This window comes from Manis pentadactyla, chromosome 10, assembly GCF_030020395.1.
Source record: "Manis pentadactyla isolate mManPen7 chromosome 10, mManPen7.hap1, whole genome shotgun sequence".
Classification (NCBI taxonomy): Eukaryota; Metazoa; Chordata; class Mammalia; order Pholidota; family Manidae; genus Manis; species Manis pentadactyla.
The window spans coordinates 38,564,508-38,585,080 of NC_080028.1; the positions used below are offsets into that span (position 1 = coordinate 38,564,508).

At 40.1% G+C, this 20,573-nt stretch overlaps 2 protein-coding genes across 12 annotated transcripts in view; one reads left to right on the forward strand and one right to left on the reverse strand.

Annotated features, from left to right (window-relative positions):
- The window catches only part of CBX5 (chromobox 5), a 33,150-nt gene extending 18,621 nt beyond the window's left edge, over window positions 1-14,529 (reverse strand). For 2 of the 7 annotated variants that reach the window (XR_008992032.1, XM_036915334.2), the window contains exon 1: window positions 13,388-13,542. The gene's annotated coding sequence lies outside the window, so the exon portion shown is untranslated. Of the gene's footprint in view, window positions 1-993; window positions 1,206-1,234; window positions 1,336-13,387; window positions 13,543-14,450 lie in introns of those variants that run through there. The other 5 variants (XM_036915336.2, XM_057486725.1, XM_036915339.2 and 2 more) reach the window with 5 other exon arrangements.
- On the forward strand, window positions 14,047-20,570 carry HNRNPA1 (heterogeneous nuclear ribonucleoprotein A1). Of its 5 annotated transcripts, XM_057486722.1 has the most exons (13): window positions 14,048-14,201; window positions 14,741-14,857; window positions 15,123-15,269; window positions 15,407-15,617; window positions 15,718-15,810; window positions 15,896-15,988; window positions 16,278-16,352; window positions 16,554-16,709; window positions 17,272-17,427; window positions 17,677-17,743; window positions 17,978-18,883; window positions 20,151-20,230; window positions 20,425-20,570. In XM_057486722.1, exons 1-10 carry the CDS (start codon window positions 14,187-14,189, stop codon window positions 17,730-17,732), a joined length of 1,119 nt encoding a protein of 372 aa, XP_057342705.1. In that variant the 5' UTR covers window positions 14,048-14,186; the 3' UTR covers window positions 17,733-17,743; window positions 17,978-18,883; window positions 20,151-20,230; window positions 20,425-20,570. The 5 variants fall into 5 exon arrangements, with proteins under 5 accessions (XP_057342704.1, XP_057342705.1, XP_057342706.1 ...); XM_057486721.1 differs by lacking the exon at window positions 17,978-18,883 and having other exon boundaries at window positions 14,047-14,201; window positions 17,677-17,725; window positions 20,134-20,230; XM_057486723.1 differs by lacking the exon at window positions 17,978-18,883.
- Window positions 20,571-20,573: the final 3 nt, after the last annotated feature.

Consider the following 20,573-nt stretch of genomic DNA (forward strand, 5'->3'; position numbering starts at 1 on the left):
CCTCCCTTGAACAAACTGAGTTTGTCCCTTTGGAGCATCCATCAGCTCACAAAAGCAAGGCTGGTGTCCCAGACGCACTAAGTGTCCTTTTCAGTTGGGGATGCAGGCAGGGAGAAGAATTCTTTCAGTCCTTAAAATCAAAATTAGTCATTGGATTGTCCAGTAATTCTCAAGGCTCAAGTAATTCAAATAGTTAAGGAGGTACTGCTCCTCTTAACTGGAGCTGACTTTGGGCCAAAGGAAGAGGAGGAAAAAGGAGTTTGGCCCCAGACTTGCATCAACACGAAGCCTCAAAACACAGAGCAACCATTCATAGGCCCAAGGAAAGCTGAAGCAAGGCAACACAAATGGAAATCGAGTTAAGCTCAGAAATATGCACAACCAGGGGGTACTCGACAGAGAATCTAGCTTTAAATTCCTACATTGCTACCATAATCATTTTTTAAGAATTATTCCTGAACCATGTTAAATGGTGCCTACAGTCTGGATTATAGAATAGCAGGAACTATTTTCCTAGCTGAACTCCATTTTTATCTTTGCTGTTGTATTTCAAGATTTTCAGCTCACTTTAAAAATATTTCCATCTACCAGAGGACCACTCCCAGGAACAGGGAAGGCCATTACTATCTCCAAATTTTGTTCAAGTATCACAAAAAGTTGCATTTATCAATGTACTTCAATTAGCAAAATTTGAAGAATTATTCCAAGAATACATAGGTGAAAACCATTATCTCCAGAACTTACCAGCAATAGGTCCTCACCCAAAAACGGTACCCATTATCGTTTTAATTGAAATACTTTATTTGGAAGAGGGGTTGGGGGGAGAGTGCAGGTAAGCGGTTTCAGAATGTTTCCATGAATTTAGGAGAGTCCTAAGCTTCAAGGAAAAAAAATCTGATTTGAGTTATTTAAAATAAAAACAGCCTCCGACCTCACCAGAGACAGGAAATGTCATATTCCCGGGAGAGTACCCCACCCCCCACCCCCACTCACCTTGGAATTTCCGGGCGCTGAGCAGTTTAGGTCAGAGCACTGGGGTTAAAACCAGCCCCAGGTCAGACGCATGCAGTTAAGCATTGTGGCTATGGCCTCCTCTGCCTCATGAGGAAAAAACAAGGATTTACATATGTGTTCAGTTTGAGGGAGGAAAGAGGGAAAATCTCCCTTTACACCTTCATGCAGAAGAGGAGCCCCAAAGGTAGAACATGAATCGGGGGTTCCCTCCTTTACCTACCGGATCGCCCCAGTTCTTTCTTTCCCTCTGGGCTAAAAGGAGGGGCCTCCCCTCCCAGGTCTGGGGCTTGGCGGGCTGGCAGCTCCCCTGCCCCCACCCAGCTGCCTGGGAGCCACTGCGCAGCTGTCCCAGTCCGTTGCTATGGCAACTGGCAGCAGTACTAGACAAGGGGGGAGAGGCAAACGGAAAAGTTAAAAGGCTTAACTTTCCTTTTCAGTGAAGGCTGGGCGGAGAAATTGGAATGTACCTCCCTTGGCCTCAAGACTAAGGCATTCTGAGCTCAAGGGAACTGGTTCTTCGGTTTTAAATCTAAAACTTGTGCTTATTTCTCTAAGAGCACTGGGAATTAATCAATAGCATTTTGAGATCATCTAACAGGATTATAGCTCAACTGGAAGGGGGAGGGGAAAGGTCCTAATACAACAGGATCAGTACAAACCACCAATCCCCTAATCCAATCCACCACAAGCACTATAGACAAGGCCTTTTCTACCATCTGTCACTGAACAGTTAATTAAAATTTCTTGGGGGGTGGTGAGAGAAATAACAAGAATGGTGGGGTGGGAGGGAAGTACTTTAAAGATACTAAACAACTTTCCTTCTTTGGGGAATTACTAGATACAGAAACAGAATCCAGAGACTTGAAGCACTACCAAGGAGCCTTTTAACTGAAATTACAGGTAGAAAAAAAATGTAATCTTTCAGTAATTTTAAAAAAGGGAGAGGAGTACTGTTAAAACCACTTCTCATTATTGCTCTTGAAATGCTATGAAACAGATTTTTAATTAATTACTACTCACCTTAAACAATAATATGTAACATAATAATTTAAAGCCTCACATATCAGTAATCCCAATACTTGAGAAAAATAGGACTGAGATGGAGACAGAGACTTGCAGTCCCATAAAATTTCTTTTACTAACCCTAATGGACATTTTAAAGCTTCAGCACCCTGCTCTGCTTACAGATATAGGTCTTGAGAGAGAGAAGCTGCTGCCACAGTAAGAAAAAGGGACAATCAAAAGCAAAGAGCCCAACTGAGGAAAAAGGAGAGAATGGTGCTTATTTTAGTTATCAAACAGAAGAAATTAGAGGGTATGAGAGCAAAGTAGACAGTTTTCAACTACAGGATTTCAACTCATTTTTCAACTAGAGGATTTTCTCAACTTCAATTGGACCCATCAGGAAATCTCTGACTAAAAACTGCCTTTTCCTACTCTTCCAAACTTTTAACTTGTTGTAGCTAAGGAATATAAAAACAATGCCAAAGGATTTAGTTCTGATGTGTGATTAACTTGCCATGTGTGATCTTGAGTAAATAAATTTTTGATCTAACCCTGGAATCACTAAAATGGGCCAAATAAATCCTCACTGCCCACCTCCTAGGGAAAGAGTGAGTTTATATTGAAACCGAAGAGCTGTTAAGTCCCCCAAAGAGAAACTTTTGTAAAAATATTATAGGGCCGAATACAACAGCAGTAGGAAGTTTGTGACCTTCCAAATTCCTAAGCCATTAAACCATACCCCATGCAGTAACTCCTCTACTCAACACGTCAGTAGACAGCAAAGAAGGAGGAATAGTCTTTGTTAATGACATGCCAATAAACTAATAAACCTTCAAAGAATAGGTAGGTACATTCTCTCTCAAGAGTAAAATACTTAATCTTACTCCTTAAAACTCAAAAAAGCATTGGAAATGGCAGAATCCAAGGACTAATAGTATTTCTGTGAAGGGATAAAGGACAGGAAAGAATGACAGCAACACTAACATTTTAGTAAAACCTTTTGGCGGGGAACAAGTGAATTCAGTGAGGAAAGGGACAAAAATATTCTGGTATCCACTCCTCTTCCTAACACACTAGGAAATGAAATCAGATCAATTCCCTCTTTCCCACTCTTAAGAACTGCCTAAAGGGCATATGGCGGAGAGGTCCCTCTCTCTTTAGAAAATGGGTTTTGTAACAGCTGACAAATCAAACTTGGCCTGATGCCAGGAGTCAGAGTCCAACCATAATATTCTAAAGAATGGCATGCAACTGTCTTGTAAATCTCCTGGACAGTCACAGATCAGAAACTGGCAAGGATGACGACATAGTTCTGATGGAATGTGTCTTATCTTAACCTTGAAGTTACAGATCTGCTCAGGAGCAGCAGTAAGAAATGAGAAATGCACTCAGACATCGGAGGGGACATAATTCTCTTTTAGACAGTGCGACCCAGTGTATTAGGGTCAAATGAAACACAAAGCCAGATGGACAATTTAAGGGCTAGAGAGAGCCTGCATCAGATAAAGCATCAAGACCGGTGGTTCACGCTGAACTTGGGAGGAGGGAGAGAGTACTCCAGTATGAGAAATGAGACATGGCAGGCAGGATGATGGAGTGATTAAGGTAGAATCCCAATACCATGACGGAGGAAGAGAGGATGAGCCTCTGAAAGCAACCTTATCCTTGTGGAAATCTCCATAGGAAGGGGTGAGCAGCTTCTCAAGTTTTCTAGTCTTTCAGGCATAACAGCTCTCAGTCCTTTCTTGGGTGTACACAGGAACTCTCAGGTAAAGTCATCAACAACTGCAGACAGATTCTGGCAATTTAACTGCCCATCAGGAAGCAAGAAAAGAACAAACCCCATCAACCCTTCATATCAACAATACAAAGCAAATTCACCTTACAGGCCTCTGAGAGCTGGTGAAAAAAACACCTAAACCAGGGATCTGGTGAAAAGTCAGCCTTGGCAAAACATCAAAGAGCTTTGCAGTCAGGCACAGTCAGAACCCACATTCCAAGCTGATGACAGAGACTTCTTTAACAGATGAATCTTCCGGGGGGGGAAGAGGCAAGAAGGTGAAGCAGAAAGAGAGACAAAAATCCCACACACTGTAAGGGTAAAATGAAAAGCATGTAAAAACTGCCAGTCCCCAGAAATTAGAGAGCTGGGGCCATCCCGAAGATATAATGGTTAACTATTTGCATTCACCAATCAACCCTGAGACCAAAGAATCACCCATATGGAGTGAGTCTTTGCTACCTGCTCCACCCAGTTGAGGCTCTGCCCAAGTCTCCGGGTCACTACTTTTCACTGCCAGCTGTCTTGGTGGCTTTTCTTAGATCTTAGTGTAGCACATTTTATTTTCACCACTACTTATGGGCAAAAGCATATATATAAACTAGTTCTAAATTATTCTCTAAGCTTTCTTTGTACTGTTTAATAAACGATGAAAACTAACTGGTTAAGTTGCCTCAGCAAACTACCCACTGAACTGCTTGGAGGTGGTAGTTGGACCATATATGAAATGCACAATTAATGAGCTCTCTCTTCATTCTAGAGTTTCAATAAGCCCACTAGGAAGGTAAAATCCTCCAGAAAGTAAGCCATTCTAAAGAGTGGGGAAGGGAGAAGACATATGCAAAGCTCCCTATCACAGGTATTAATTAAACATGCCCACTGATGGGTGACTTCAGGAGGCCCAGGCTTGAGAAATTCCCATTCCCCCCTAAGGCTCTTGAGAAAGCTAGTGGTTTAGGTGAAGATTAAATGGTCAGGTACAGCATTATCTTCAAGGCATCCTCTATATAGCCTTATTTTAACAAATAAAACAGATGAAAAGAAACCAAATTCACACAACTATTTTAATCTGGTCTATGTTCTTTGCTTTTTATGGATTTAGCAGAACCAGTGGTTTTAGGTTTGTAACACAGCATAAAACTAAAACACCCTCTATAAAGATGTTTTCTTCCAGTAGATTTATGATTTACAAAGTATTAGCCATGTGGCATTTTTAAAAAAACACAGCATAAAGATGCAGCTGTCCTGGCTGTCTCAGGTTTTGTTAAATGGGCTGATAACTATCACTCCACCTGAATCAAAAAGCCTATGAGCACCCAATTCAAGGAGTTAAAAGCGTTTTAAATGTCTATTTAAGAGACTGGATTAGGAAAGAGTTGAGGAGGAAGATTAACTGTGGCCGTTAACACCCCTATCATTAACAAGCCACAAATAGACAACACAAACTTTATTAATAGAAAGGAGTGTGGAGAAAGGAAATGCTCTCCCTTTGGCTAGCACAGCTCCTGCTTGTGATCCTCTAAACATCAGGCCCAGGCACTGCTTCAACGAGTCACAGAATTAATTCTGGGGCAAAGTATCCTGTTTGTTGACTTCCAAGGGTCCTGCTCCAGTGGGCAAGGAGTAAAGGGTCCTTTGTTCTTTTAAATTAAAATATATACAGTATAAATGGAGATAAAGGCTGCCTTACAAATTTTATTTGGTTGTATTGTTCTCTAAGCTCTGACTACCATTAAAAATATAAATGAATGTTTAGTACAGTAATTATCAGAACTGCTTGAAGTTACAAGTCTGGTTCGTTGGTATATAGCAGAAACACAAATTTTTGTTATCTCATTAGCAGATCACAGCCCCACAAAATAATCATCTTACATGGGATTTGATTTTTCCCTGATTAAAGCCTACTAAATTTCTTCTTTCAGGCGTCAGTTTTTAAATTTAGTTAGAGCACATCTAAACCCATCACTGGGCAAGAAGTTAAATATCCAACTGTTCCAAGATTTATGAGAAATAGAATTTTGCATCACCACAAGCAAATTGTCCCTTGCTTCGCAACAATTCTATCCTTGAAATGTACTCAGCTCATCTCAGGGCACCACAGTCTTAGATCTAATACCCAATCCTCTTTTATTTAAATGAGACAGAGCATGAACTAGTAGTAGATCCTGTCACCTTTCATGAAGAACCTGGTGATCTCACCATAAATAAATCTTAAGAAAAATGGATAATAATAGTTTGGGTAGATCAACATGAATCTTAGATTTTTACATACCACTCTGGCAGAGAGCACGTTCACAAAATATGGAAGGGTTCAAAGAGAACTAATTGTCTATCCCCAAATAAAATTATGGGCATAAAGCACTTTTCAAAAACCCATTAAATTAAGAATAGGTTCTTACCCTTGCATCATGTAGCTTGTACAGATGTTGGACATCAGATATAAAAGCCCCTTCAAGTCACTTCATCAAATCCTCTATTTTAAGGAAGCACTTTTACTATACCTATTTATGTTCTCTCATAGCCTTAGTTTAGTGAAGACTTTCAAGAGACATAAAAATTAACTTGCATAACCATAAAGTATATAAAATATCTCTGTTGAGATGGTATTAGAATTTAAATCAATATGCTAAAATCTGATTAATACATGCTGACAAAAAAGGAGTTTTTACATAATTGGAATAAGAAAGATATCTCACACTGTAAAACTTCAAGGAGTAAAAAAAAACATTCCTCCAACATATGCCATAATTTTGTGTTTTGCCATTACCTTGGTGTATTTACAACATGAATTATATTGAAGTCATAGACCACGATTTAAAGAAATGAAATCAAGCCAGTATTGAACTTTTTCCCATCCCATACAACAGTATCCTTGGCAGCGCCTTGGCCATCTATTATGATCCTGACCAATTTCTTTCTGTGGCAATTTAAAAGCTGTAAAAAAATACATAATGGGTGATGACAGGAGAAACAAACCCACACCAGAAATTATTGAACCTTGTAGGTCTTTGCAAGTGTCTCTATTGACATTTAAGTGTGAGTTACTATGCCACAATATCATAAAAGAATGCTCTACACTTCAAATATATTGATAGTTAAATGCAAAGAAAGGCCACTATCAGATAAACAGCTAAGGGGATGGCCAATCTCAGACCACCCAGCTCTTCCACTGAGAATTTTGATGTGTTACTTAAGCCAAGTAAGATGTTTCTGGCTCTCTTTCTGTCCAGTTTCCAAATGCAATCCCCATTCAAATCCTGTGCCAAAGGGATGATTAATATTGTAATTCTGATCCTTGCTCTAAAATTGGTTGGTTCCGGAGCACTTATTGAGGGCCTAGTAGGAGTCAAGCACTGAGTGGGCACCAAGTCCAGCCCAGTCTTCAACTTAAGGGCTGAGGATTTTAACAGCTTCTCCTTGGTTAAGTCTGCACTGGTTAGCACTGTCTCCAAAGGCAGTTACAAAAAAGCTACTAAAGGAGCAACTTGTTAATAGCTGCAAGATCATGCCTAGGATCAGGGGAAGCAGTCCTATCCCAACTACATCAATTCTAGTTGGTAGAACTGGTCAATTCACTTAACCTTAAGATCGTTAGTATTTGCCCTACTTTTCTCATACATCTGCTGCAGGAAAACACTAAACTGGAAAACACTTCTTAAAATGTAAAACAAATACAAGTTAAATATCTAATAGTAGATAAAAACTTAAAAATGACAGACACTTTTAGTAAGTGTTCCCTCCTCTATTTTCTGGAAGCATGTGTGCAGAACTGATATTACTTATTCCTTAAAAAAGTTTGGTAAAATCATTAACAAGGCCACCTGGGGTCCTGGAGTTTTCTTTGTGGCAAGGTTTTTATCTACAAATTCTATTTCCTTAATAGATATTGGGCTAGTGAGGTTCTGGGTTTCTTCTGAAGTGAGCTGTGGTAGTTTTTCAAGGGAGTGCTTCATCTAAGACATTGAATGTAGTAGCACAGTTGTTCATACTATTCCCTTATTACCTTTTTAACGTCTGAGGGATGAGTAGTGATATCCCTTCTCTTATTTCTGATATTTGTAATCAGTGACTTCTTTTCTCTAATCAGACTTGCTTGGTTTATTAATTTTATTGATCTTCTCAGAAAACCAACTTTCGGTTTCACTGATTTTTTTCTCTACTGTTTTTGTTTTATACTTCATCAACCACTTACTGTTTTACCTTTACTATTTCTTCTGCTTACTATGGGTTTAATTTGGTCTTCTTTTCTTATGTTCATAATATAGAAACACAGGTCACTGACTTTAGACTTTTCTGCTCTTTTAACTGAAATATTTTAATACTATAAGATATATATGTATACACATATATATAAAGCACTACCTGTTAAATATCTCAAATTTTGATGTCATGTTATCATTTTTATTCAGTTCAAAATATTTTCTAATTTTCCTTGTGATCTCTTCTTTGATTTATGGTTACTTAGTATGTTGTTTGTTTCAGTTCTGTATGTATATATTTCAGTTCTATTGTTCTTTCGTCCATGTATTTTGAAGCTTTATTATTACTTGTATAAAATTTAGGATTGTTGTATCCTCTTGATGAATTAATAACATCTTACGTAGTGTTAGCTATTGCCTTACCTACCTCATGTCTGTTATAGAAAAAGAACAAGAAACAGTCTGCAAAATATACAGGAAACAGAAGGTAAAATGTTTGGAGGAAGTTAAAAATAACCTTAATGAATTTTCATAACGATCTTTTATCTATGCTTGTCTCCAACTACTCATATAAATGAGGTCTGCCTATGTTTTATCAGATACTTAGATACAATTTATTGTTGTAAATACTGAACAAATTAGCAGTATATTACCCTAGGCAACTTTCTGTGAGGTAAATGATTTAGGAATGAGAAACAAGGCACATGGAGTTCAAGGATTTGCCTCAGAAACCAAACTTAAGATAGTTTCCCCAGCCTGTTGGTTGACCTCTTTAGCACAGGGCATTTTATTCCGACATAATTATGGCCCCTGATATGAACTTCAGATATGAACTTGCTTTATTCTAAGAAACGAAGGTAACAATCAGAGAAATACTTGAATTCAACTTGGTTCCTTCTCTCCATGGAAGAAATAAATAACGAGTGTTATAAAACATGAAGTTGGAATAGTCCTTTAAATGACACCATCTCAATTCCATGCTGTCTAGTGTCCTAAGCAACAAAGCACGAAGGAACAGGCACTCAGTATGTCTGAAGAGTAAAACTTCATGTGAAAATTTTTTAAACTAGGTTCATGACCTAGTTTCAGGTAGAAAAATCTGTCAGTGTTTAATTTTGACTGACTAGTCTTTCCAGTAAGTCACAGTACTGCACAGTACACAGCCTGTTGTCCAGCTAGTCCATTACACTCTTTTTAGAAAATCACACAATAAACAAGTATAGGTTTGTTATCCTGTGTCAATACCCCAAGGAGTTGACAACCAGCCAACAACTCAGTTTTCTGTTCTCATATCCTGGCCACGACGATAGAACTACACTGGCCTCAAACATTAGAATGAGTTAGTTCACATTTAAAATTATTGACTCCACAAACAAACTCCAAGATAATTTAGGAGTCACTTCATAAATTTTTTTGGTCTATAAGGCTATTAACTATCATCAATCCAAATCCTTCCACATAAAATGAAGAAATTAATGAACAATGGGGGGAAATGACTCACCCAAGGTCACATCACTAGTAAGTGGCAGAAATGGGAAGAGAACCTAGGTTTCCTGACGTTTTTTTCCCTCCCCATTTGCCTCTCACTTTTCAAAATAACCTTTTCTTTTTGAATAAGGAAAAATTTATTTGGGTAGAGGTTAGAAAACAAGGGGTTTGTGGTGTGACAGCAACCCCCCCAAAAAAAACACCCATTTCCTAATTCCTTGAACCTGTGAATAACACCTTATATGGTGATACATGTGATTAAAGGATGTGAAAGGAGAAGTTTATCCGGGATTATCCAGGTGGGCCTTAAATGCAATCACATGTATCCATATAAAAGAAGCAGGAGTTCTAAGCCAGACACAGAGAAAAGACAATGTGGAGACAGAGCATAGGGAAATGAGGCCACAAGATGAGGCTGACAATTCCCAGGTGCTGGAAGCAGCAGCAAGAAAGGGACTCTCCCCCAGGGCCTTCAGAGGGGCTCAAGTCTGCTAGACTGCAGAATTCTGGGAGAATAAATTCCTGTTGTTTGAAACCACCAGGTTTGTGGTAATTTGTTACAGCAATCACAAGAAAATAATATACAGGGGAAATAAAACCATTAACTGGACATACATAAAAACCAATTACTGATCCAAAAAGAACTGGGTTCAAAGTGACCCTTTGCCTAAAACCATTAATTCCTCACTTCAAAGGGTAAATTGAGGCAATCACAGGATGTAATTTACCCAAAATATATTGCCAAATCTGAAAAGACAAACTCAGAAAGTTCTAATATTTACATAGCTACTAACAAGAACAGTTTAGGTTTTCCCCCCACACCTGCTAGCTGGTAGAGCTCCTGGACAGACTAAACACAGGCAACAGTTGTTACTGTGGGTGTTCTGCCAAATCAAGTGTAAAGTTGTCATCAGAAATAAAAATGTGGCTTCAAGTGGCTTACAGAAATCCAACAAATCTGCATCTTGGACTCTGTACAAGCCAACTCTCCTCCTCAGGATGACCTGGACTCCTTCCCATTAGAACAATGATCAGCTAAAGCCATCCTTTATCAGCAGGGAAGGAAAATCAAAAGTTTATGTCAGGAAAAAAGATGATTACCCAGAGTCCAAGCTCATGAATAACAATGTGTAAATAGCAGCCGTAAGTGATATTTCCCACTGTTTTTATTACTTTTAAAATCAATATCCACAGCACACAATGTTAAACCCAATTTCAGGTGAATGGAAATAAAAATAGACCAAGTAAAAGAACAAAAAAAGGGAAGAAATGCTTTCCTAGGGGTTGTCAAATGGACTATTCAAGATGTAAATCATGCTATATGGTTAAGTAAAATATCTGAATAAAAGTAGAAATACTAGTTTTCCTCACAAAGGTACCCTGGATACCTTTCTCTCTTTTCTAGAGCTATTCTCTCATCAATAGCTCTGAAAACCATCAGAACTTTCCTAGACATTAAAATCCAGTCACTTGAGAGGTATGTTCTTTCCTTTCCCCAAACCATCACCCTGCTCACCTACTACCCACATGGCTTTCTACTAACTGGTGTCAAACAAAACAGTAAAGATGTATTATTTTCCCTGGGTAAATTCATCTCACCTCCCCACACACCCTTATTTGTGACAATCAAAATGTCTCCAGATAGTGCCAGATGTCCTCCGGTGGTGGTGTGTAAAATCCCCCCAGTTGAAAAGCATTAATCTAAAATGACAGATGTTGGAGTTGATTATCTTGTTAAAATCTTTTATTTGACCAACTGGAAATTAGAAGGAGAAGTGGGGTGAAGTATTTAGGAAGTGGCCTTCTGGAAATGGATCACTAAATCCTAATTATCTCTTCAGATACAAAGTGATTATTGTGCTATTGGCTGAAAGGAAATTTTTATTGTTATTTATCATTTCTTGCAATTCAAACATGATTGATTACATCTTGTGTGTGTTTGGTTTCTCAAAATAATGGCAAATGTGTTTTTGAAGAAGGTATACTTAAGAGGCATACTATTGCAGCTAAACCTAAAAGGGTATGTATACTTTGCTTCAAACACTTCATACATTTACAGCTCAAAATGTCAATAATGCTGAGGTTGAGAAACCCTGTAGTAGAAGAAGACTGTTCCTTTCAAGCCTAAATCAACTAAGAACTCATACCCTTAACCTGTATCTTTTGTTCATATAAACTAAGCAGTTGCATTATTAGCAAAAATAGTTTATAACCAAATATGAAACAAGTTTTTGCCATTTTGCAAGTACCAGAGAACATGGAAATCTCTCCTCTGTTCATTATAAGCTCAACAAAATCTTTCTTTTGTAAAATATCAGAAAGGTCTCTAATCGTATACTTCATATGTAGTTGAACTTACTATAGTATTTGAACATCTTTCCCTTGATCCTAAATATACCAGCGAACACAGCACTATAGACTGTGATGCAGCCAATATGTAAAGAAAATTCCTGTATTTTACTAAGACATCTTGGAAAAAGCAGAATGAGCATTACCAAAAGGAGATGGATTGCATGTAAAATAAACACTTTAAAGAAAATATATCAAAAGACAATGGAATAATCGGTGATGGATGAGGTCATCCCATCTGCAACACCCTAAGTATCACCCTCCCTAAGCAACTTTCTTCTTATCCAAATTCAGACACCCTCAGAGAACAGCAGAAAGAGGGGCTTAGAAACTCTTCCAATAGTATGATACATGTCTTTATGGGGTAAAAGTTCCTCACAAGCACTGGAGACATGGATAATTTTTGCAAAGCGCTTAGCATGATGCCTAGCAGTTACTGAGTACTCAAAAAAGTTACCTTTTTAAATTTATATTTTTATGCCGAGAATCACCTTGGCACTTAAGGGAAAAACAGCATTCTTTTGAGGTGTAAGGAGAAAAGAGATGATTATGACTGAAAATACTGAAACTGCCTTTAAATTTTAATCATAAATCATTAATATCCCTGCAAAGATGTAAACAGCGATCCAACCTGCCTAGATTCCACTGTGTCCCTAGATGTAACACACTTCGGTATGTAGCTTTCCAGAACTTACTCTATGGATTTACAAACACCGATTTGTCCGTGGAAATACGATTATTATTTAATTTTTCTCAGGCGCCTTTCCATGACAGTACAGAGATTATCCTATTCGTTCTAACATTACAAGTCAGACTTCAAAAGAAGCGAGTTCTCAAAGTTTAGACTTTTGTTTCCCCGAAACCTAAAAAGTGGTGGATGGTAGGATGTGCAGATGGCGGGGGGGGCGGGCAAAGTCAAGACACACAAGAGTAAACCGTTAAGTTTCTCTACCAGGTAGGTGTATGGGATGGAGGCCTAAAGGCTTCGTTAGAGAAGTCGCTGTGCAAAAAATACCCACCCCGACGCGCCATGATAGGTATTGAATCCCGTTCCTCACAATCTCTCATCTAAGACCTCCCTCTTTCGCAGCACTGATTGGACGATATGCGCGAGCGCTTTCCGTGGCCAACGTTCGCCTACTGGCTCCAGATTAGGTCCATCCAATTAACCACCCGATTTCCCATTGGAGTCAAACAGCGGCATCCTGTAAGAGCCCAACCTACCGCGCGCTTCGGGCTCATTGGCTCAGTGAGACGTTGCTCAGGAGCGGAAAACCCGCCTCCCGTATTCCTATGACCCAAGGACGGATCAGTTGGCACCTAGAGACAGACCCAATTGGCCGATGCATTCGTCAGTCAATTCGTAGGCTGCAAAGTTCCACAGAACCTACAGAATAAAACATCCCGCCCCTCTTCTCTCATTGGTTGGTGGGACCCACCGCTCCCCTCTCACGAGCCCCCACCCCGCTGTCCATTCATTTTACACAATAACGGGCCCACTTGGAGTCGGTTCAAGACCTCGTATGAGTAGGGAAGACTGTCCGCCACTTACCCAGGATCGAGACAGGATCACTCAAGCTAACGTCTTCTCTGTTCCTCTGTGCTCAGGCGGGACCACAAGCCACCGCTGCCGCCGCCTTCTGCGCAACGCCAACCGCCCGCCAAAACGGATCCTTCCCTGCGCTTGCGCGACCAATCCTGGGACTGGACCCTTTCTCCGCCCTTTACGCCTGCGCAAATAGAGCCACAACTCCCGCCACTACGCAGGCGCCGTAGGTTCGTCGTGGTCTCCCGCCCGCCATTTCACGTGTTACAAGCTTCAGGCGGAACTTCTTAATGCGCCTGCGTAAACTCGCCATTTTACTACACATGCTCTCAGTCGGCGGGGGTTGAAAATAATTGTCACATACTACTTTTCTAATACATAGTATTAATCATGCTTTGCCTAGTGAATTGAATGTGATATTTGGGGCGTAGAGAACTTAAAACTTACTTAAATACTGTAGGTACATTCAAATATGAATGATTGGTTGACTAGCCAATCAGATTAGTTAAGGGCAAATTACTCGGAATCCAATAGACGCCAAGGGGTGGAGACTGCGTAGAAAGCCAAGACGGATTACGTTACACAGCAATGCGGCACCACAGACCAATAGTAGTGGAAAGCTATTTCAAATATCCAATCAGAGAGACGCAGAGGCGGAGTCTACCAATGCGGAAAGTGAGAAGGCGGGATAAAAAAGCGAGGCCGAAGGTAGGCTGGCAGATACGTTCATTCGCTTACTCCTTTCTGCCCGTGGACGCCGCCAAGTAAGCATCGTTGAAGTCCCCCGCCCCTTTCCACTGCCGTCATGTCTAAGTCAGAGGTGAGTAACATACTCTTCTCCAACTTATTCTTCCTGGCGCTTTTCTGACTTCTGTACAATAAGGCCTGTTTTTGCTCCGTGCAGCAGCCCTTTCGGCAGTTCTAAGGCCCCTTCCAGGGCCTACCCCTCCCAAAGTTCCCGTCGCCATTTTGTCCTCGTCGCCATGAGGCCGCCGTCCTGCAACCTTTAGTTATCAGGCCGGGCTCCTTCCTCCTGGCAAAACTCGGACACATTAAATCGATTTCTTACCTTGTCTCCGAGAACGAGTTTCTTGAAAAGCAGCTATAGCCTTTCGCTGGCGCTATAATCCTCCCTCCCGCTCAGTCCTTTTGTTGCGCGTGCGCCGGGGGGTGGTGGGTAGGGACGCATGCGCTCGCAGCTTCCCAGCCCCCAACATACCGCCGCCCTCAATGAGGGGAAGCACGTGGCTTGCAGGGACCCAAAGGAACAATGCGTGCTACGTAACGTTGAGTTTTGTTTATCTTAACTGAAAGGTATTTCTCGGTATCCCCAGTTAACTCTCTTTCCCCACCTCCTAGTCTCCTAAAGAGCCCGAACAGCTGCGGAAGCTCTTCATCGGAGGTTTGAGTTTTGAAACAACCGATGAAAGTCTGAGGAGCCATTTTGAGCAATGGGGAACGCTCACGGACTGTGTGGTAAGACGGGACAAGAGACAAACGAGCAGTAGAACTGGTTGATTTTCCTTGCTTGTCTTGCTGTAGTTAGGTCTGAATGCTCAAAATGGTTAATAGGGTTATGGTCGGAAATTGGCAGGGGGAGGTGTGACTTCGTTAAAAATACACACTAGATCTGTAGTGAGAAACTAAAAGCTTTGTTCTTTTGTGTAAAGAGCCTACTCAAGATAAAAATGACAGTAATTTCTGGGATCTTAACTATGTATTAAATGAATTAACAACTCAGGTAATGAGAGATCCAAACACCAAGCGCTCCAGAGGCTTTGGCTTTGTCACCTATGCCACTGTGGAGGAGGTGGATGCAGCCATGAATGCAAGGCCACACAAGGTGGATGGAAGAGTTGTGGAACCAAAGAGGGCCGTCTCCAGAGAAGTGAGTGATTCTTTCGGCTTGTTAGTCAATTATAAGTGTGCCACTATGGACTTCACATCTACTGGTAATCAAAAACTTACATTCTTGATTTGGGGGGTAGGTTTTGCTAATAAAAATAACTGGGAGTTTTTTCTTAGGATTCTCAAAGACCTGGTGCCCACCTAACGGTGAAAAAGATTTTCGTTGGTGGGATTAAAGAAGACACTGAAGAACATCACCTAAGAGATTATTTTGAACAGTATGGGAAAATTGAAGTGATTGAAATCATGACTGACCGAGGCAGTGGCAAGAAGAGAGGCTTTGCTTTTGTAACCTTTGATGACCATGACTCTGTAGACAAGATCGTCAGTAAGTATCAGATAAGACTGGCATTTGCAAAAGATTTTGAAATTCCATGTTGTGTTCTAAACCCTAAGATCGTGTTCTCTTTTTCTTCAAAACTTTTTAGTTCAGAAATACCATACTGTGAATGGCCACAACTGTGAAGTAAGGAAAGCCCTGTCTAAGCAAGAGATGGCTAGTGCTTCATCCAGCCAAAGAGGTGGGTTTATTGCTTAGTTAAAGCTTAAAAGTAACTTTGTAATTCCAGTCTATATGACTTTAATACTTAAAACTTCTTTTTTAAGGTCGGAGTGGTTCTGGAAACTTTGGTGGTGGTCGTGGAGGTGGTTTCGGCGGGAATGACAACTTTGGTCGTGGAGGAAACTTCAGTGGTCGAGGTCTGTATGGTTATAGTTCACTACTAAGAATTAACAGTACGCTTATAATTTGTTCCCAGATGATTTGTCGATTTTACAACTTGGGGGTAAATGTAACTGCCAGCAGACATTTTCAGTTACATTTTATCCCAATATAGTTGGCTTTTCACTAACCAGAGGTTTAAAGTCTTAAGTACAGAGGTCATTTTTGCAGTACAAGAATTGCTTGTTAAACACTACACTTAACAAGGGTGTGGTTCTATACAGTCCATACACTGCACACCTGGTTTAACACTCTGCTTTCTTCCAGGTGGCTTTGGTGGCAGCCGAGGTGGTGGTGGATATGGTGGCAGTGGGGATGGCTATAATGGATTTGGTAATGATGGTAAGTTTTTGAGGAATACATAGGTTAAAAGGGTTTTTGGCAACCTTTAGAATAGGTTAGTAGAGACTAAAATTGTAGTGCATGACAAGCTTAGCTCTGACCATAACAGCATGCTGTGAGCAGGCCTTTAAGCCATTAAGCTTGCAGAGAATTCGATTGCTGAATACTTTTGTCTTATTGAGAAGAATTGTATTCTTGTAGGTGGTTATGGAGGAGGCGGCCCTGGTTACTCTGGAGAAAGCAGAGGCTATGGAAGTGGTGGACAGGGTTATGGAAACCAGGGCAGTGGCTATGGCGGGAGTGGCAGCTATGACAGCTATAACCACGGAGGCGGAGGCGGCTATGGCGGTGGTAGTGGTAGGTATCCAGTGATCCAAGTACTTGGTGTAATAGCTAGATTAGCCTTTTAGAGTTTATGACCATAATGGGATTTAATATTAAAGCATTATGTGTGTGGTACACTGCATGGTAATGTTTTTTAATGAGCTTGCTAATGCTACCTCCTCCTAGCTTTAAGCTGGGGCCGCCTCACTCCCAAATAAATAAATAGATGGGTAAGTGGATAGTGGCATCTTCCATTGGAATTAGATTAGCTTCCAGCAGGATTTAGTATCTTAACTCCTTTGGGATCTTAGGCACTTAGTTGACATATCCAGTGAGTTTGCAGTGACCCTGAATGGGTAAAGGCCTTCAAGGCTAGAGAATATACACCCTTATGTCATGGTGAGTTGGGTGAATTTTTACCTGGATTGTTCAACTGAAGGCCTTTCCCTGAAAGGATGAAATACAAAGATAAACATTGGAGCCACCAGAGTTTGGGAAGAAAGAAAGATCATAGAACTTCTTTTCGTCTGACACTAGAATTCAGACCTACCATCTTCCCCCAAGTAATAGATAAAGACGCTCTTTCCATTTGTAGGAAGCAATTTTGGAGGTGGCGGAAGCTACAATGATTTTGGCAGTTACAACAATCAGTCTTCAAATTTTGGACCCATGAAAGGAGGAAACTTTGGAGGCAGAAGCTCTGGCCCCTATGGTGGTGGGGGCCAATACTTTGCCAAACCACGAAACCAAGGTACAATTATAATGTAATGTTGGAGTATGAAGTATATAATTACTGATAAGGAATACAATGGATCCTGAGGTGTTACATGTGTAAACAACTAACAGTTTTAAATGTCTGGGATGCTTTACTGGTAACCTAGCATCAAGCTGGGGAAAATGAGCATAAACACTTGTAACTGAATTTTATCATCTTATAAATTAAGGTATTGATTGCTCTTACTGATACTGGGAAACTTAAAGGAACAAATTTTATTTTTAGGTGGCTATGGTGGTTCCAGCAGCAGCAGTAGTTACGGAAGTGGCAGAAGGTTTTAATTAACTGCCAGGTAAGTAAACAGCTTTTTTGTTTTCACTTCATTATTATAATTGATAATAAACCCCAGTAACCCTAATATAGCTGAGCCATGCGACATAGTTAACATTATAATTATAGTAAAATTGTGGATTTTAAGTTAATGTTCAGATCAGCAAAATTTGTGGGAAACAAAACTTGCTATTGGATTGTAGCCTTGAGTCTTAATATGTTTAGATTAACAACTTTATTCCATATTGTTCAACAGGAAACAAAGCTTAGCAGGAGAGGAGAGCCAGAGAAGTGACAGGGAAGCTACAGGTTACAACAGATTTGTGAACTCAGCCAAGCACAGTGGTGGCAGGGCCTAGCTGCTACAAAGAAGACATGTTTTAGACAATACTCTTGTGTATGGGCAAAAAACTCGAGGACTGTATTTGTGACTAATTGTATAACAGGTTATTTTAGTTTCTGTTCTGTGGAAAGTGTAAAGCATTCCAACAAAGGGTTTTAATGTAGATTTTTTTTTTTTGCACCCATGCTGTTGATTGCTAAATGTAATAGTCTGATCATGACGCTGAATAAATGTGTCTTTTTTTTAAATGTGCTGTGTAAAGTTAGTCTACTCTGAAGCCATCTTGGTAAACTACCCCAACAGTGTGAAGTTAGAATTCTTTCAGGATGATGCCAGGTTCCATTCAGAATTTACCTGCTTGGGCACAGAAGCCATTGTCTCCAGAAATCTTGGTGTAGTTAAACTTGAGTTATACTGTGTTGTGACCTGGAGTTCCATGAAAAGGGTCACCCAAGCAGTCAATGGAGTTTATTTGGTTATTAATATGATTGATTGTTGGCACATCCTATGCAATATATCTAAATTGAATTATGGTACCAGATAAAACTAGATGGGAATGAAGCTTGTGTATCATCCATTATCATGTGTAATCAATAAACAGATTTAATATCCTTTGAATGGAATGACAACTGTATGGATTTGGGACTGGCAGAGCTTTGGACTTTACCCTGCCCACTGCCCCTGATGATGTTCAATGCTTCTATCACAATTCAAGTTCAAAACTCTGCCAGAGAATAGAAACCAGCTGCTGGCTGATGCCACCCTATAAGTCCACAAATTAGAAGTGTTTGGGAGACCTTTTTAAACTGACCAGCACCAGTAAGAAATATCTTAATTCTTAATACAAAAACAGGCTTAAATTAAAGGAAAACTGCAGTTTAACTTTGGTTGGGTGGGCCTTTTTAGAGAGGTTTTGTAGATCAACCACACTAGTTATTACCTGTTTGGAGATAAAAATTACAGAGATGGTGAGGAACCATATCTACTTACATTGATAATTAACTGCAGTTTTCCTTTAAATATGGCCCAAGATCACGACTATTCTAAAATGTTAATTGTATATAGAAAATGATTTCTAAACTTATTTTTAACAGTTACTTAATACCTAGTCATTGTTATTTGTACATAGGTTCCCTCCCTTTGGTACCCTCAATTTCAGTGCCATTGTACCTAGTAGCATAGAGATTGTTTATCCCTGTAGGACTGTGTATTCCATCCCATGGGTCTGTTACTTGGAAGTTTGGGGAGGAGGGTGGGTAGATGTGGGTTTGGGAGGGTGGATGTGGGTGGGAAAGTGTGGATGATAGTTCCATGGGTTTTTATATTGGCTGAGTTTGCAATGGCAGGTGGAACCTTAACTATTGAGGGAGTTTGCAGATACCTCAGGATTCGTGACAATGCCTTTAAAGATCCAGGAGAGATGTTCAGCTACTAGGAACTGCTAGCAAGTATAGCGCGAATGGCTCCGAGCTCAGACTCTACAGCTGAGAGTAGACACTTGTGGTATGTGGAGTACAGATAAGCCAGGGGCGGGCACGGCACGCTCCATGAAAGCTAGGAGGGAGTGAAGTTTTCAGTGATCATCGCAAGAAAGGAGGCAGACAAGAGTAAGGCACACCTGACTCTTAGGACTAGCATTCAGAACCAGGAGAAAAGGTTTTATTGCTATGCTGGTAGGTAAGAACAGATTTTACTTACATACATAATAGTTACCTAAAATCCAGTTTTGCTATATTTTCCTTAATTTGAGCCAAAACTAGTCCAGTCAAGCTGAACCTGGTTTTTCTGGAGATTAATTTATTTTGAATTGACACCCTAGTCTTGGTGGCTCTGAATTGAAAGAAGTGGGCACTTTTAACTATTTCTACTGTGATACATATTTTTTGGCCCTTTAATTTTTATCTATTTCCTTCCTACCTTTGACCCATTTCTTTAAAATAATGGCTCAAAGTAATGCATTAAAATCTTCCCCAAAAGGATGGAGGGAGGTGGGTGGGCAATTAATGGGGCAGGGGTGGGGAATTTAGCCTGAGATGGGACTTGGTCTCACAAAAGAGCTAGTTTTAAAGGTTGTTTACTTTTCTAGGGAGGAGTCTGCTACCACAGGCTTTATCAACTCTTAAAAAAAAAAACAGAAACCCAACTATCCAAGTTCATGGCTAAAAGGTAAGCTTGAATAGAGTGACAGTAATGTTTGGTATCACCAACTAAGAATTACAAAGTGCCTTTGAACCAGAAAATTTAGGTCTAGTAGATGAGCCAGCAAAAAAGTACTAAAGCAACTGGATTTCCAGTAAAAGGGAATGGATGTGATTGTAGAATCCTTCACCTGCTTAATATGAATCTTTTTCTTTCTGCAGGAACATCCTTGTGAGGACAACCTTTGTATGAGCCACTGTGCACTTCATTTTTCACTGCCATGCAGTTGCTACTGGCTGCTCTGCAGTTTCAATGTAATCATTCAATTTTGTGAATGGACTTTTTAAATAAAATGCTTTTAACTTTGTTT